This window comes from Aythya marila (assembly GCF_965140915.1).
Source record: "Aythya marila genome assembly, chromosome: 11".
Lineage (NCBI taxonomy): Eukaryota > Metazoa > Chordata > Aves > Anseriformes > Anatidae > Aythya > Aythya marila.
This window is the reverse complement of record NC_139052.1, coordinates 18,465,534-18,480,072: the sequence shown is the minus strand read 5'-3', so window position 1 is coordinate 18,480,072 and position 14,539 is coordinate 18,465,534. Positions and strand designations below refer to the sequence as shown.

Sequence of the window (14,539 nt, the reverse complement as noted above, 5' to 3'; positions counted from 1 at the left end):
CGCATTGGAGCTGTGCACTGTTCGGTGTGCACCAGGGACACCGAAGGTGAACTTGGCCTGGTTGCTGCCGGCTAATAAACGCTGACTTCTGGCTTCAGCTGCAAAGGGTCACGGTGTGACCCTGGTCATACGCAACAGCGCTGCGCTTCCACGCACCGTGCAATTACTGGGATGTGAAAAGGAACTCTCCAATGTATGTTGAGTTTTGGCATGCACAGCAGTTTACCTGGCTCCTAAAAAGTCATTTTTATTTTTTTTTTTTAGCAATGGAAAACTTTTTCAGGACATTTGTAATCAAAAAATGAAAATTGAAGAGAATTAACACGGGGAGAAGTTATTCATTTCAGCAAAGTGTCATTTGACAGGAGTTTAACAGGGAATGGGGTTTAGTTCCCTAAACCATAGGCACTGAAGTTTTTGTTCTGTTTTCTTTTTCTTACGTGCTTTGTTAAGCCTGTACTGTGCCGATGGCAGCCAGGGTGTTGATAAAGCAGAGTGCAGAGATTTGCTTGCTTTAGTTCCAAGTAGCCCTTATAAAAGGGGTAACAGATTATTGTTATCCTCTAAAATAGTAAATTACAATTTCATGCCAGCATAGGATTGGGAAATTGGTAAAAAGCTTTTAGTGGAGATTTTGTTTACTTTCTAGACTGGGAAGGGCTAGTACGTGTTAACGTCCTGCTTCGGAGTTCTCTGAATGGAGGTTTAGCACACACGTAAGTCAGACTGAACTTGATTAGGAGGGGTTGCCTCTCCTCCATTTTAAAGGAAAATGGGTTGCGGAGAAGTTGAATTTGTTGTTTCTCGATGGATAAATGTTTACAGCAGTTTTTCTCATGAGGATGGCTTATTAGGGGAATGAAGCAGGACAAATGGAAGTTTTCCCTCTTAGAGATGAAAACCAGTCTATCTGGGAGCCTTCCCAGTTGATTCAAATTATTGCCTTTGAGACATGGGTTTTTTAATAGCCTGGAGATGGGAGCTAGCCAGCCAGGTCAGCAGCATGAAGGCTCATGCCCTAGTAAAATGAAATTACTTCCTGTTATGACTTTCTTTCATCTGCATATTTCCCATTCTGTTACAGCAATCTAGTTAAGCCCAAAGCCTGGCTACATGTCGCACTTCGTGCTGCCAAATTCATCTGGGGAGGCGGGTTGAGAGGAAGGCAGAAGTGTAAAAGAGTAAGAGGTTTGCTGGCTGCCTTTACAACGGTAGGCAAAACGGAGAAGGCCACGGTTTGCGTGCCTGTGAGCTCCGGGCTCCTGCATTTGCTGGGGATTTGAGGTCAGGGCTGCCCTTGGTACCAGTAATGCATATTGTCAAAATCGGCAGCTGAACAATGGCTGGGGAACAATGACATTGTACTACTGAATTGTGCTCCTCACATTTCAGAACAGCAGCCATGTTCTTTGTTGGAATTTTGATTGATTGATTGATTCTTATTTTTTTTTTTTATAAACCCACTCTGTTCAGAATGCCCATAATCCCACACCACCTTTCCCTTGAGCATTATATAAAAATCAGGTGAAGGTTAGAAAATGTAAGTCAGGGACTGTTATTACCATTATGGAGGGATGAAGTAATGAGAAACTGCAGAAAATAATGTCCAAGCATTTGATTGGAATAGATGGGCTTGTGAACGTATGCTGGGGTGGACAGAGTCCCCTTCCACAGCCCTGTTATGCACACGCAAAGCTTTGCAAGAGCAGACTCGGTCCTCTGGCCATACTCCAACAAACTGGGTGTGTGGATGCTCCCTCTGCCTCTCGTCTATTAGCCGTGCCATAAACAGGGCTGTGCTGGTGTCCTGTGTGCCGTGTAAAAATCCTTCAGCTGCTTTATTGTTTCCAAATTGCCGTGCTTTACTTCAGTAGGAGCTGCAGATGACCACTGCCTCTAAGAATAGCAAATCAAAACTGTATGTAATTCTGAAAGCAAAGCTTCCTGCCCTGGCCAGTTCAGTAGAAGTCTGCAGCGTTGATTCGGGGCCAGGCTCTCAGCTGGTATAAATGAGCACGGCTCTACTTGAAGTCAAGGGGACTGCATTAGTTTTCAGCAGCAAAGGATCTGGCCAAACAACCGCCCCCTCCCCTCTCCCTGTATGTATGTGTCTGGCACAGGACAACTCTGCTTTTTGTAAATCTGTGATCTAAATGACTTTTTTTTTTTTTCATGTGAAAGTTCCTAATTCAGATAAATGACAGTCAAATTTTTGCTTTACGATTCCTTGATTTGCCCTGCTGTTCATCGAAAGGCATTTGCTGACAGTTTTTCTGGCGTCTCTTGTTAACTGCTCATATCTTTTAATTTTAGAGCAGAATATTTATGAAATGTTCCATTTGTTGCTAGTTTTTATATATGCTCCTATATAAAAACTATATATATATAATAGTGTGCATATGTATTTATTTTTTCAATTGCCAAAAATCAATTCACAGAGCAAGCCCTAGATCTTCTATGGAACTTTTGATCCCTTCATTTATTATTGTTAATATATGCTGCAGTGTTTTGAGTTGTGTCTTTCTTGTAAGTTGAGTCATTCTCAGACTTTCAGAGGGGTTTACAGTACTGCAGTCTGCTGAATCAATTTTTTAAAAACACTTCTGAAATAAAGCTAGCTAATGATAGATTAGTATCAATTGAGAAAGAAAATTTGTCCTATCTTGTACATGTATTTAAAGAAAACGTTTCCCTAGGTAGGTCTGGAAGTGCTCCATAATCCTTATTCCATGCAAAGAAGGCAGGAAATCTTAAAAGGAGCAGTCTGTGCTCTGCAACACAAGTCTAATAACTTCTGAGTAGGCACAGCATGTGGCGGAGTTCAGCTCATCAGAAAACAAACCAACAAACCCCATCAGTCGCTCAGTCCAGTCGCGTGGAGATGCAGATGGACCTGAAGCCTATAAGGGTAGGATGTGTCTCACCTCACTTTGGCCATATAAAAGCTGTTTATGGCTCAAGTTAAAGGTCCTGCTGCAGCCATGGAGGAGGAGAGGTGACTCCAGAGAGCAATTTGCTGTGTCCAGTGGGGTCACCTGCAGAGTGCTGGGGCAGCTCTCCCTCAGGGGAACCAGTTTCTCTTTTTTTTTTGGTTAGAGAGCAGTCCTAGATGACAAGTAGGTACCTGACTTTCAGAATGCTGAACTTCAGTGAAATAAATCTCCCTTCAGGTGAATTAATTCGTACAAGGCTCAGGGACTTCTACTGCTACTTAAGAAACTTTGTTCATTAGGTACTACTGGAAGAATTTTATATCCAGCCTTGATGTCAGGGTGTTTAGAAAGACTGCATTGAAATTATTTTAGGTATCCTGCATACTGCTATGAATGTGAAATGAAAAGACATTACGTGTTGGGTATGTGACTTGAAAATTGGTTCGGTAACTTTTAGTACTGGGGCAACATTCGGATACATCACACAAGGAACAGAACGCCTCCTAACAAAGAAAATAGAGAAGTGCACGCCTTCATGGGCACGTTAGATAGGAGAGAAGTGCCTGGTGTTTACAGAGTTACATTCTTTGCAGTTTCAGGTCATGTTCATAGTGCCGTAAGGCTTCTGTAAGAATACTCTTTAGCAGCTGTGTTGTTTCAAAGCATTCGCCTTAAGTGCAGTATCCTACCTCACTAAGTGAGAAAAGTACGAGTGTCTGATCATCTGTCCTTCAGCCAAAAACACACTTCTAAGGAATAAAAGTGCGTGTTCTGATAAAGGTTCAGAACACTGAACTCCTTGGCTTAATGCAAGTTCTGTGCTAGGGTAAAAAAAAGTTCACTATGCAGAACAGCATCAAATGCCTATTATATTGTTCTTTGTTTCGTTGCCAACTGTGGATTTAAAATTGGAATAATTCAAAAAGCAGTGGGACATTATGACTCACTCAGTACCTCCTGGGCTTTTGACATTATCGTAAAGCCACATACACTTGAGTGCAAGGTTTAGTTAGTGGATTTCAATAACACAGCAAGCAGACTTTATTGAAACCACAGAGTACCTGATTAACTGTAAACAATGATTTATTTCTTCTGAACAGTCACGGTATTATAGCTCCAGTTACAGGTGTGGTATGCTGAGTGTCAATGCAAGTGATATTTTTCAAGGTTAAATGTACTCCGTCAGTCAAAATCAGGGAGATATTTTAATAATAACGTTGAGCTGTATGCAGCTATTCTTTTCAGTATTTGTGGAATTAGTGTAACTTTTAGTTTTGTTTTTATTTTTTCACACATCTTTGAGTTCCTTCTGAAAACGTGCAGTGGAAAACTTGGGGAATGGGTATTTCATAGGAGAGGGATTCAGTAAGACAAGTTTTGGCCACAAGATGTCCAGTGTAATTCATCTAAAGGGTCTGTATCTTTTAAAAACTGTGGAGAGTGGAGCCCAACAGTGCATCTCCCACTGAAAATGAACATTATTTATGTTGCCTAGTGTGCATAAGCTGAAAAGGGAAATAAGTTTTCTAATAAAATCTTCCAGGCTGGAAGTTTAGAATACTTTGCATGAATCCACATGTATATTCCTTAGTCTCCGCAGGAAAGCAAAGTCATATTAAGTCATATGTCAGCTCAGTTGAATTACGGATGTTGAATTAAACATGTAGAACTTGGAGGTTCATCAACTTTGTAGTATTATTTATTAGAAAATTACCCCCCCTCTGTTTGGACTCACTTTTAATTCTCTCTCTTGTTTATTATCTTTTGTTTGAGTCAGTGGTTGCTGTGCTGACTAGTAGCTTTCATCTCTGTACTGTGAGCTGTTCCCATATGTGCAGGTGCTGTGGAATTTATTGTCTTTACATTGAAAAGTTGAGATCTAGTCAATACGGTTGTAGGTATTTAAATGAAAATATTCTTAAGGTAGAGTTAGGGTATAAGATGTAGGATATTCTGATTTTAATGAAATAAACATTTACAAATCATGCTGGAGGATGAAATTAAATATTTGAAAATCCAAAAATCTAAACTTCACCAAATCAGAAAACACAAAAATCCCAGAGTCAGCTGTGAATTGCTTTTTATGTGTCTGTATCTTGCAGAAGAAATCCATTTAATTGGGTGGAAGTAAGTTACTCCCAACCTAAAAGGCCCGAATGTATATCCTTGGACTTGTGTATCTTGGGACTTTAGTCCCTGCTTGTTATCTATTTGTAGGTATTTTAACGAACATTTCTGTCCAGGTACACAAACCTCGCAGGAGTTGTAATTTATACATTTTTACTCTGAGTTGGCTTTTATTTGGTGGCAGATCTCACTATGCACAGAACGATGTGGTTCAGAGTGTGTCAGCAGATACAACGGGCTTCTTCAGTTGTCACTCCTGCGTGACTTCAGCTATAGCCAGTGAGGGCTTAAAACAAAGCAGGTAAATAGCCAGCCATGTCTGAGACAGCAGGCTCTTGGGAAGAGTAAGGTATTTGCAGTGAGGGAGATCACACTACAGCTGTGCTGGCCCCATCAGTGCCGCGTAGTCACCGTCAGTGTCCTGGGGAGTCCGGCTTGCCCTGCTGCCACTGCAGGGGTCAGGGATGTTGGTCTGCTGCAGCAACAGGGAACAGGTAAGCTGCTTGGCAGCCTGCACTGCTGCTTTCCTACTGGCAGCGGGAGCAGAGAGCTTAGCTTCCAGGATTAATTAGTTTTAGTCTCGCTCAGGCAGCGGCAAAATTGAAATCCCCTTGTGCTGCTGAGAAGCCTGAAGTCAGCGTTGTACCTGGCCGAACTCAGCTGGTCTGATCATCTGCCACCCCCTGTACAGACAGCACCAAGGAGGAGCCTGAACTAATAGCAGCTGTTTTTGCTTACTTCTGCCTGTGGTAAGGCGCAGCAGGCGTGTATCATGCAATTGAAAAGTGACTGCAGTACTGGGAAGAACGGCATTAGAGCTGAATTTGAGTAGCCTCCTAACGCAAAGGAAAGGAAAACAGCTTTGTGATGAAATTTGCAGATGCTTACGTAGTTGAAGTTGAGAATATTAAGAGATCCAGAGGAAGATTCACAACGTCTGTAAACAATGCACGAAACAATCCAGTACATGTAATTTGTTTTGTTAACAAGAGATTTTAACCCTTGGAGATGTGAAGAAAAATGGGTTGAGGCAGGATTGCACGGGGCAGCCTTTCTGTCTGGCAAACCAAATGGCCTGGGGGAGCCAGCCCCAGAAAAGGGGCCCTCAGCCTCCCTAGCCCTCCTCCTTCTCCACGTGAGGGCATCTTCCAGGCTGCTCCCAGCACAGCCGCCTTTGGGCCGCTCGCGTTGGGCATCACAGAGGCTGGCTGGGGTCACAGTGGCCACCGCTGCCCTGCCTTTGCCCCGGGCCCTCTAAAAGCTGCCCCCCTGCTGCTGGCCCACCACTTGCTCAGCTACTTGGTCCTCTGAGAGCCTCTGAGGCAGGAAGAAGGCGAGAGAAGGAGCAAGGTGAGCGGCAGCCCCCCTTGGTGAGAGGACAGAGAAGTGGTCTGGGGAAACACCGAGCGGGATGGCAGCCATGGAGAGGAGGAGCCATGGAGCCACCAAACACCCAGCAATAAAAACTCTTGCCGATTCTCAGGGGTTGTGTGAGCGCTTCTTTCCCATCCCCTGGTGTGAGAGGTGGCAGCCCTTCTGCACAGAGCCTCGAGGAAGAGCACAAGAGAGGACCCAGCTCCCTTCGGGCTGCTGTATTGGGGTGACAGGAGGAGTCCCCAGGGGCCACCATGATGAATGTCTGAACCCACAGATGGAGGCTGGGGGATCAAAGTCCCACCCACTGTAAGTGAAGAGCACATTCGAGACCACCCGATGAATCTAAACAGGTACAGGTCTGTGGGACCTGATGACGTGAATCCCAGGGTCCTGAGGGAACTGGCTGATGGAGTTGCCAAGCCTCTCGCCATCGTAGCTGAAAAGTCCTGGCAGTCGGGCGATGTTTGTGGTGAGTGGAGAAATGGAAACGTCATGCCCCTACTCTACAACAATTAAAACAAAGAGTTGGACAAAGAGCACTACTCTGCAACAGTTAAAACAATTAGGACACATTCCTTCTTAGAAAGAGCGGTCAGGCATTGGGACAGGGTTGCCCAGGGAAGTGGTGGAGTCCCCGTCCCTGGGGGTGTTCAAGGAAGGGCTGGACGTGGTGCTTAGAGACATGGTGCTTAGGGACATGGTTTGGTGGTGACATTGGTGGTAGGGGAATGGTTGGACCAGATGATCTTGAAGGTCTCTTCCAACCTTAATTTTTCTATGATTCTGTGATCCTCTCTTCTGTTTAGCTGGAAGAGGAGATGCACAAACATCCCCCCACCACTGTACTCCCAAACTGACACCATGAATATGTAAAGCAGAGACTAGGCTACTGCCTTCGTAATGCCAAATGAAGTCACTGCATGTCTCAAAGTGTGTGCTTTTGTCAACGACAAGCTGGATTGGAAGCTGAATGATCAAACAAATGTAGCAATCAAGCTTCCCTGCAGAAACCTCTTCTGCTCAGGTCTGAATTTGCCTTGAAAGGGTGAAGGTCAGCCAGATGCTTTTTCTCCATGATGCCTCAGTGGGTATTTCTGGTTTGGAGCATGTCATTACAGTAACAGCTTATGTTTTGAGATCTCAGCTTGACAATCTGCACTCTAACAATATATTTCACTTGCAAGTGCCCTTCCCCTCCTGAGTATGTAGAAGGCATGTTGCTAAGGCTTCCTCAGTGTTTATAGGATCCATCTACATTGCTACAAGATATTTTTGCCTGTTTTTAATACTGTTTGGCACTGCTTTCCCTCTGCTCTTGTACTTTCCACTTTAACTACTGAGAAGAAGATAAAAAGCTACCGCAGCATCCCTCTGGATAACGGTGCCACGTGCCCCAGTGAAGCAGAGCAGGAGAGAAGGGCGGGTGGTGTCTGCCCAGTGCATTTCTCCACCAGTGAGTGTCAGGATGAGATGTTGCCACCAGCATGCAGGAACAGGAAGCTAGCACTTGTCTGCCTTCCAGCACAGCCATGTCTTTCTTCCAATGTTCTCATCAGCTGAAGTAGAAAGAGTGCAGCCCAAAGGCTTGTCAAGAGGGAAGTGATTTCCGAGTGCTTTATTGAGACAAACTTGCACAGTTAGGAGAAATGTGCAGTTAGTTTAGATGGATATTTGTCCAGTGTTTGTCTTCCTACAGAAGGCTGGGAAGTGGTCTCTGAAGTTTGCTTCTCTCATAATTTCAAGAAGTCTTTTTCCTTGGTGAAGTCTCTTGGAAGGTCTTTGTCTGTTCATGTAATAAGATGCAGTGCTAATGACTCGAATGATAAAAATTCAAACAGTAGTGAAATGCAAGAAGCCAAAGCTACCTTAACATATATGGTTCATTTAACTAAAAGAGGCAGACTGAGCAGCAGGTGGAAGGGTTAAACAAAAGGAAAAAAGATTATAAAAGTTTGCGGCTTTGGCTTCACTACAAATGGCTCTCTTGCAGACTTTATAGCATTAGTGTTGCTTCTCATAAACCTTGAAACCATTCATCCATTTAGAAAGATTAAATTGGTTAGTCATCCAGAACATAAAATCTCCATTTTGTCTGTTACCCCCAAACCGTCAAAAGTGTAATAAATTCAGCTGATGCCATTAAACCAAAGCGTTGAGTATTGATGATGGCCTCAGTTACATTTACAGTTTGCCAGTGCTTGTGTTTCTGATAGTATATTCATCTGTTGTTGCTCGGGGACAGTAAGCACAGAGTCTTTGAGTTGGAAAACACAACTATAACTTATGATGTGAGAATGTCAGAGAAAACATCTTGATATTGAAGCAGGAACAAATCCTAGAAATGTTATATATTTTGTCATTCTTGGAAAGTGAAAGTTATCAGAGGCACTAACTTCATTTTCTATTTCTTAATATGCCTGTAATGGTATATTAAACAGTTTGCAAAGGCAGGTTTATTTGGTTTTTCAGTTACAGATGAAACTGTAGCTATTCAAAGTTCTGTTGTAACTTCTGTTGCATTCCTGTTGCTTAAAAAAGCTAGAAAAAAAAAAAAAAAAAGGTCAGATTCTTCTAAAGCACAAATTTTTAGAGGCAAGTGGTCAGGAAGTAGGTTCATGATTAAACAGATAGTAAAAACTTAGATTTGATTTAGCAGCATTTCTTCTTGATCCGTATCAGGATTCAGAAGTAGCACTTTGTCCCAGATAAAAGAAAATTTGTTCTATAACGATTGTTTCAGCCTACAAAAAAAATGTAACTTCTGCTTCTTCAAAATACGTAAGATGTTACCTCAAATACAAGGATTTCCCGTGTGCTGGAGGGTAACACAAGTTTTTCAATTACTACTCATTGTACCTTTTACCAGACCATCCAATTTTGCGCCATTAAAACTGGGAAGCGAATCCTGTCTGAGCTTCCCGTTCTGTGCTGGAATTGCCAGCTCCTTCCCGGAGAAACCAGGAGCTGATATCGTTATCAGCATATTCAGAGTAACGCAGATTGCCAGCTGTTGTCAAGCATATGCTTGAGGACCATCAGTGTCTGAGGTCCATAAACAAGGGTCATGAAATATACACTCATGCATGTCACCGACTCCGAGGCTCGTTCCCAGTGAGCACAACAGCACTCCTCCCCCTTTGTTCCCCATATTTTCAGCCTCACTGCTCGAGGAGATGAGTACTTCCCGTGGGTGCAGCGGATCCTACATCACAGGCTGTGTTGTGGTTTGATTTGCACTTTTTTCGGAAACATTTCTGGTGGCAGAACTGTAACACCTACTCCTCTTCACCCTCCCCGCCCAAGCATTTGTCTTTAACTGCAAATACAAATTACAAAACCACCAGGAGCAATAGAGGTGATCTGAAAGAGGCAGAACCTCATAAATTGTGTGGGAAAGGCTGTCTTTCCTTTTCTCTAACTGATGGCATGCCAAGTTTATTTTACAGTATTTACAATAAGATTTGCTTGTTTTGATACCCTTTGTACATTGTTAGGGAAAAAGCAAAAGAAAAGCTCCAGGAGGTTTATATTTTCTGATGAGACAGAGTTTAATCCTTAATTTTCTTTCTAGTCCTATATGTTGTACCAGAAATGTAATATATAAAGGGATATGAGGTTGAAACTGGATGAGTTAGTACTGAGCTGTCCTTTAATTTATCTGTATGAATTTTGTGCTTAAGAAGGACCCCCAGACCAGCAGGCTAAGAGCTGTTGGTTCATTCAGAGAGCAGATACAGGACGAGCAGGAACAATGCTGGTTTCTCCTTTCTGCATCTCATCCCTGACCTTGTCATGTTGCTCCAGGCACCAGAAGAGCATGCTGTCTGTGCCTGTTTAGTTGAGGTCCAGGCAGATGACACGGAAAACAAATTTATCCATGGAAGAGTGGTCCCCAGTGTGGCTGTACAGGCAGCCTGCAGATTGTCTGCACAAGGGCTGACGTACCTGTCAGATCCAGCACACGGCTCTGGGGCAGCTTGCCCTGCTATGAAGAAAAGCCTCCTGTCCCTCTGCAGACAGCCCTGAAGGACAAACACCCTCGTGTTACAAAAAGACACCACGATGGCTGCAGTCCTCAATGTGTGAACGTTGTTGTTCTGTACCGTGCCAAACAGCACACAATTATCTCATCTCTCCCAAACCTTTGCTGTGCAATACCTGGGTAGACACAATGTCTTTTCTCTGTGTTGTGGAAACATTGATTAGAAAGAGACGTTTGATTTTCTGGGAAGGAAATACGATTGTCAAATGTTAGAAACTGTTCCTGTAGAGGTGGGAAGGATTTTCTCACAGGCAGACCATGTTTGGATCCCCATTTCATCTCTGCTAATGAAGCAACCATCCCCTCCTCAACTGGCAATTCCCTCAGCAGGATGATGTATCCTAGATGTGCACCATAGGTGTATAGAGATGTAGCCTTCTCTTTGCAAATGTTGATGTGATTTACACAACTTTGGACAAGAAATAGTATTTTGGAGTTGGTACATCTCTCTGAGTGATGTTAATGTGGGGACATGCTAGCAAAATCGGTCATTGTTTAGTTTATACCTGTCTCAGCTACTGTGTCTGAGTGCACGTATTCATCATATTTAGCTTTTATACAATATTCTTTTAAGTCTTCCCTGCACTTTGCAATTGTTAATTAATCCCACAGCACACAGGGATTACTAGTAACGCTTTCCAAGGGAAAGCAGAAACAAGCAAGAAGAGGTCAAATGACTGGGCCAAGGTTGTGCGTGCAATTTTGTCTAAAGAACATTAGGTTCTGCAAGATTAAAGTGGTGTTAACTGGCCTTTCCTTGGATGTCAGCCTCCATCTTCCTGGGAGGTGGCTTTGGGGGGCAGTTCTGACAGTCTCGTGTTCAGAGCTCCCCTTTCATTTGCTTCCTTTCTCACACTATTTCCTGAGGGAAACAGAGGACAGAGTTTTGTCTTCAGAGAACAATGGGGAATTTCCAAGGAGGCAGAATGTCTCATTATCTGAAACTTTTATGTACCATCTTTTCATCTTGCAGTTACAAGTGAAAGCATCTGACTAATTAACTGGCTGTTTCTTCAAAGTCATTGTAAAGATCCGGATACCCAGTTCATATTAAAAATAAATAACTTGCTCGTCTGGCAGCCATAGCCCAGAGAAGGTCTGCACTGCGCTGATAACAGCAATCTGGTAACTTACCTGACAGTAAGTGCTGCAAGTATAGAGTGTGCTCACGGTGCTTTCTTCTCCACAGGACTTGAAAGACGACCGGAGCGATGAAGAAGAAGAAGATTCAGTTACGGATAATGAAGAGGAGTCCACAAAGAATGGCAGTAAGAACGGCTGTGGGTCAAGCAAACATCTCCTAAACAGCAGTCACCAGTAGCCCCCTCCTGCCCCACCTCCTGCAGCGATTTCCACTCCGTTTTTAACCCAACCTACAGGATAGAACTTAAGTCAAAAGGCTTATGAGAGACTGTGATTGATTTATTGTTGGCTACTGGACCTGGAAAAAAGCCCAGCTTACAGGAGAGGCAAAAATTGCATAACATGACAAAATGTGTTAATGGCCCACTTTCTGAATAGTCGCTTAATGTTTGAAAAGGTGTTTGGACACACTGACTGTGCCACTTACAGTGCTTAACAAGGTGAAAGTGTCAGGTCGTTTAGTGTCCCGTTGATTCTAACATGGCTTTTCGATCAGATATAAGACATATTTCATCGAGCAGTTTCATTCATTGGTGTTTCATGGTAGGTAGTGTGAACTCCATTAGGAAACAAAACTACTCAAAATGGGAAAAATTGACAGTGGTGTACAATGACTAGCATTGTAGTCTCTACTCTTTGACTTAAAACCTCAACAAAATGGCTATTTTTTGCAAGTTAGATCTCGTGTTCTGGAGGCCGGTGGAAGCTAACATGAAGGAAATCGAGCTATTTGCTTCTGAAGAGCTTGCCTCACAGCAGAAGTATGGTTTTATCTGAAGTATGCTGTATGATAGTTCAAATACTGTGTTTGGAGATTTACCAGTCAAGAGATTTACCAGTTTTGAGATTTACCAGTCAAGAAAATCACAAAAATCTGCCCCAATTCTCCCCCTGAGCTCCAGGTTTCAAAAATGTCTTTCATCTCGGTCATTTTGGCTGTAGGCCCACTGTTAGAGCAGAAGGTGGAGTGCAGAGAGAAAATAGTGAATGAAAATTGGGTCCTCTCACATTCTTTTGTACTTCTTATTTGCCTTTAACACTGCTGAACCCCCTGGATCCTGACACTTCTACAGCCCAGAAGATTAAGAATGAAAGAGCAGAGATGGAAATACAGGTCCTGATATCAAATGAACGCACAGCACTTTTTGAAAACAGTGAATGACAGCAGCTAGAGCCAAATGTGGAGCATGGGGCTGAGACCACACAGTGTTGTTAGTGCCATAAGAAGTGGAAGAACCTCCTCTTACCAAATGTGCTTCATGAGCTGGCACTCTTGTTCTAATGCTAGTGCAGCAGCGTTTTTAGTCCTGGGGCTTTCTGAGGAGAGCCTGGATCTTTTAAACAGAGCAGCGCCCATCTCAATTCCAGATGCATTTATCTCTCAAGGTCCTAAATGATTTGTCCTAAGTTGTACAGGTTGGAAGCTCTCTGTGTGGTTCTGTGGTAGCTGAGACCATCTGGTGAACTAAATCCAGCAGCTTGATAAAGACCAGGGGGACCACTGCTCAAACATCCAAGTGCAGAGCTGTTGGTTCGGAAAGGCTCCTTTTCCCTTAAGGCTGCCCAGGCAGGAACTCGGTGACCTTCAGGAAGCACTATATGGCTGACTTGTTTTCTCAAGATTTCCTTGGCAAAGTGGGACGTAATTCAGTGACCGAAGCATTTGAAAGACTGGGAAGTGTTTGGAACCTCAGATATGAAGAAAAAAGTGTTTTCTGCACCATTACAAAAAGGTGTAGGAGTACTTTGTAAGGGAGGCTAGCGGCATTAAAATATCGGCGTCCGGTCTCTCCAGCTGTTGATCTAGGCTGTGTTTAATTTTTTACTTATATTTTGGACCGTAATAGCCCAGATCTTTGTGTTTGCCACAAAGACAATTACACCGAGAGGATTACGGTGTGCACTTCTGAGAAGGCTGGGAACTGTGCAGTGGCAGGAGGGGACTCGTGTGCCAGTGCTTGTAGTCAGTGGTGCTGCTTGTGCTGAGCAGGCAGAATTCCCTCAGTAGTTGTTGTGTGTGTTTCCATACTGCTGTAGAGGATACCTTAAGTACTGCAGTGGGGATTTATTGGAAGTGTAAGTACTTATTACATCATCTAAAGGAACTGGCAAGTTTGGCAGGGTCACAGCTGCTTATCGGGCCCTGTTTATTGCATACATGAAAAGAAGAACTGCCTTTCCCTGAGAAAATGGAGAACCATCGCGGAGGCTTTACGCTCCCTTTAAAAGCAGTGGAGACAACAACGCTTTCTACAAGGCCTAATGGGACTTTGGGAGATGGCCAGGGTATTATCATTTGATTTTGATGCCAGTAAGTTTTTCTGCTGTGAATAGGAAAGGAATTCATGAAAGGAAACACGAAGAATGACGCTGTCACAGGAGCAAGCCTCTGAACAACTACTGAGTTTTAAACTGGAATTTACAGTCTCATTGAGGCCAAATCCTGCCCTTCCTACTTGGACGAGTCTCCCGCTGAAGCCAATTATCTCTGCTGGAGTTTTGCCTAGGTAAAATTTTGGATTGCGGATATCCAACGTAATTACAAGACCCGTTGTTTTAAATCATTGTGAAAGTAGGGTCTTAAAGGAAGAGTAAAAGACAGATAAACACCTTCAAACATAAAATGGTGAGGCATGTATTGGGTTAGTACAGAAGAATATGGAAGAAAATGTCCTGAAGATGAAGATTATGAGTAAGTTCAGTAGACAAGTAACTACGTGATGTCACAGTTAGGGGGTACGGAAGGTAGGGAGGTCAGGGGAGGCCATTCCAGGGGGTTAAGCAAGTGGCCAAGCAAAGCTAAACCTAAAAATTCTTAACATAAACCACCAGGTACTGGGGATAAACACACACAGCACAGAAAGAAGTGGGAACAGATTGTCACAGCTGGACTGGACACGTGTCCTGTGTTAACATC

General features: G+C 43.4%; 1 protein-coding gene across 1 annotated transcript in view; it reads left to right on the top strand.

Moving 5' to 3' along the window:
- The window catches only part of CERS3 (ceramide synthase 3), a 34,228-nt gene extending 21,273 nt beyond the window's left edge, over nucleotides 1-12,955 (top strand). The window contains exon 10 of the mRNA XM_082768659.1: nucleotides 11,669-12,955. Coding sequence (XP_082624785.1) covers nucleotides 11,669-11,800 — 132 coding nt within the window. The 3' untranslated portion in view covers nucleotides 11,801-12,955. The remainder of the gene's footprint in view (nucleotides 1-11,668) is intronic.
- The last annotated feature ends 1,584 nt before the right edge of the window (nucleotides 12,956-14,539 follow it).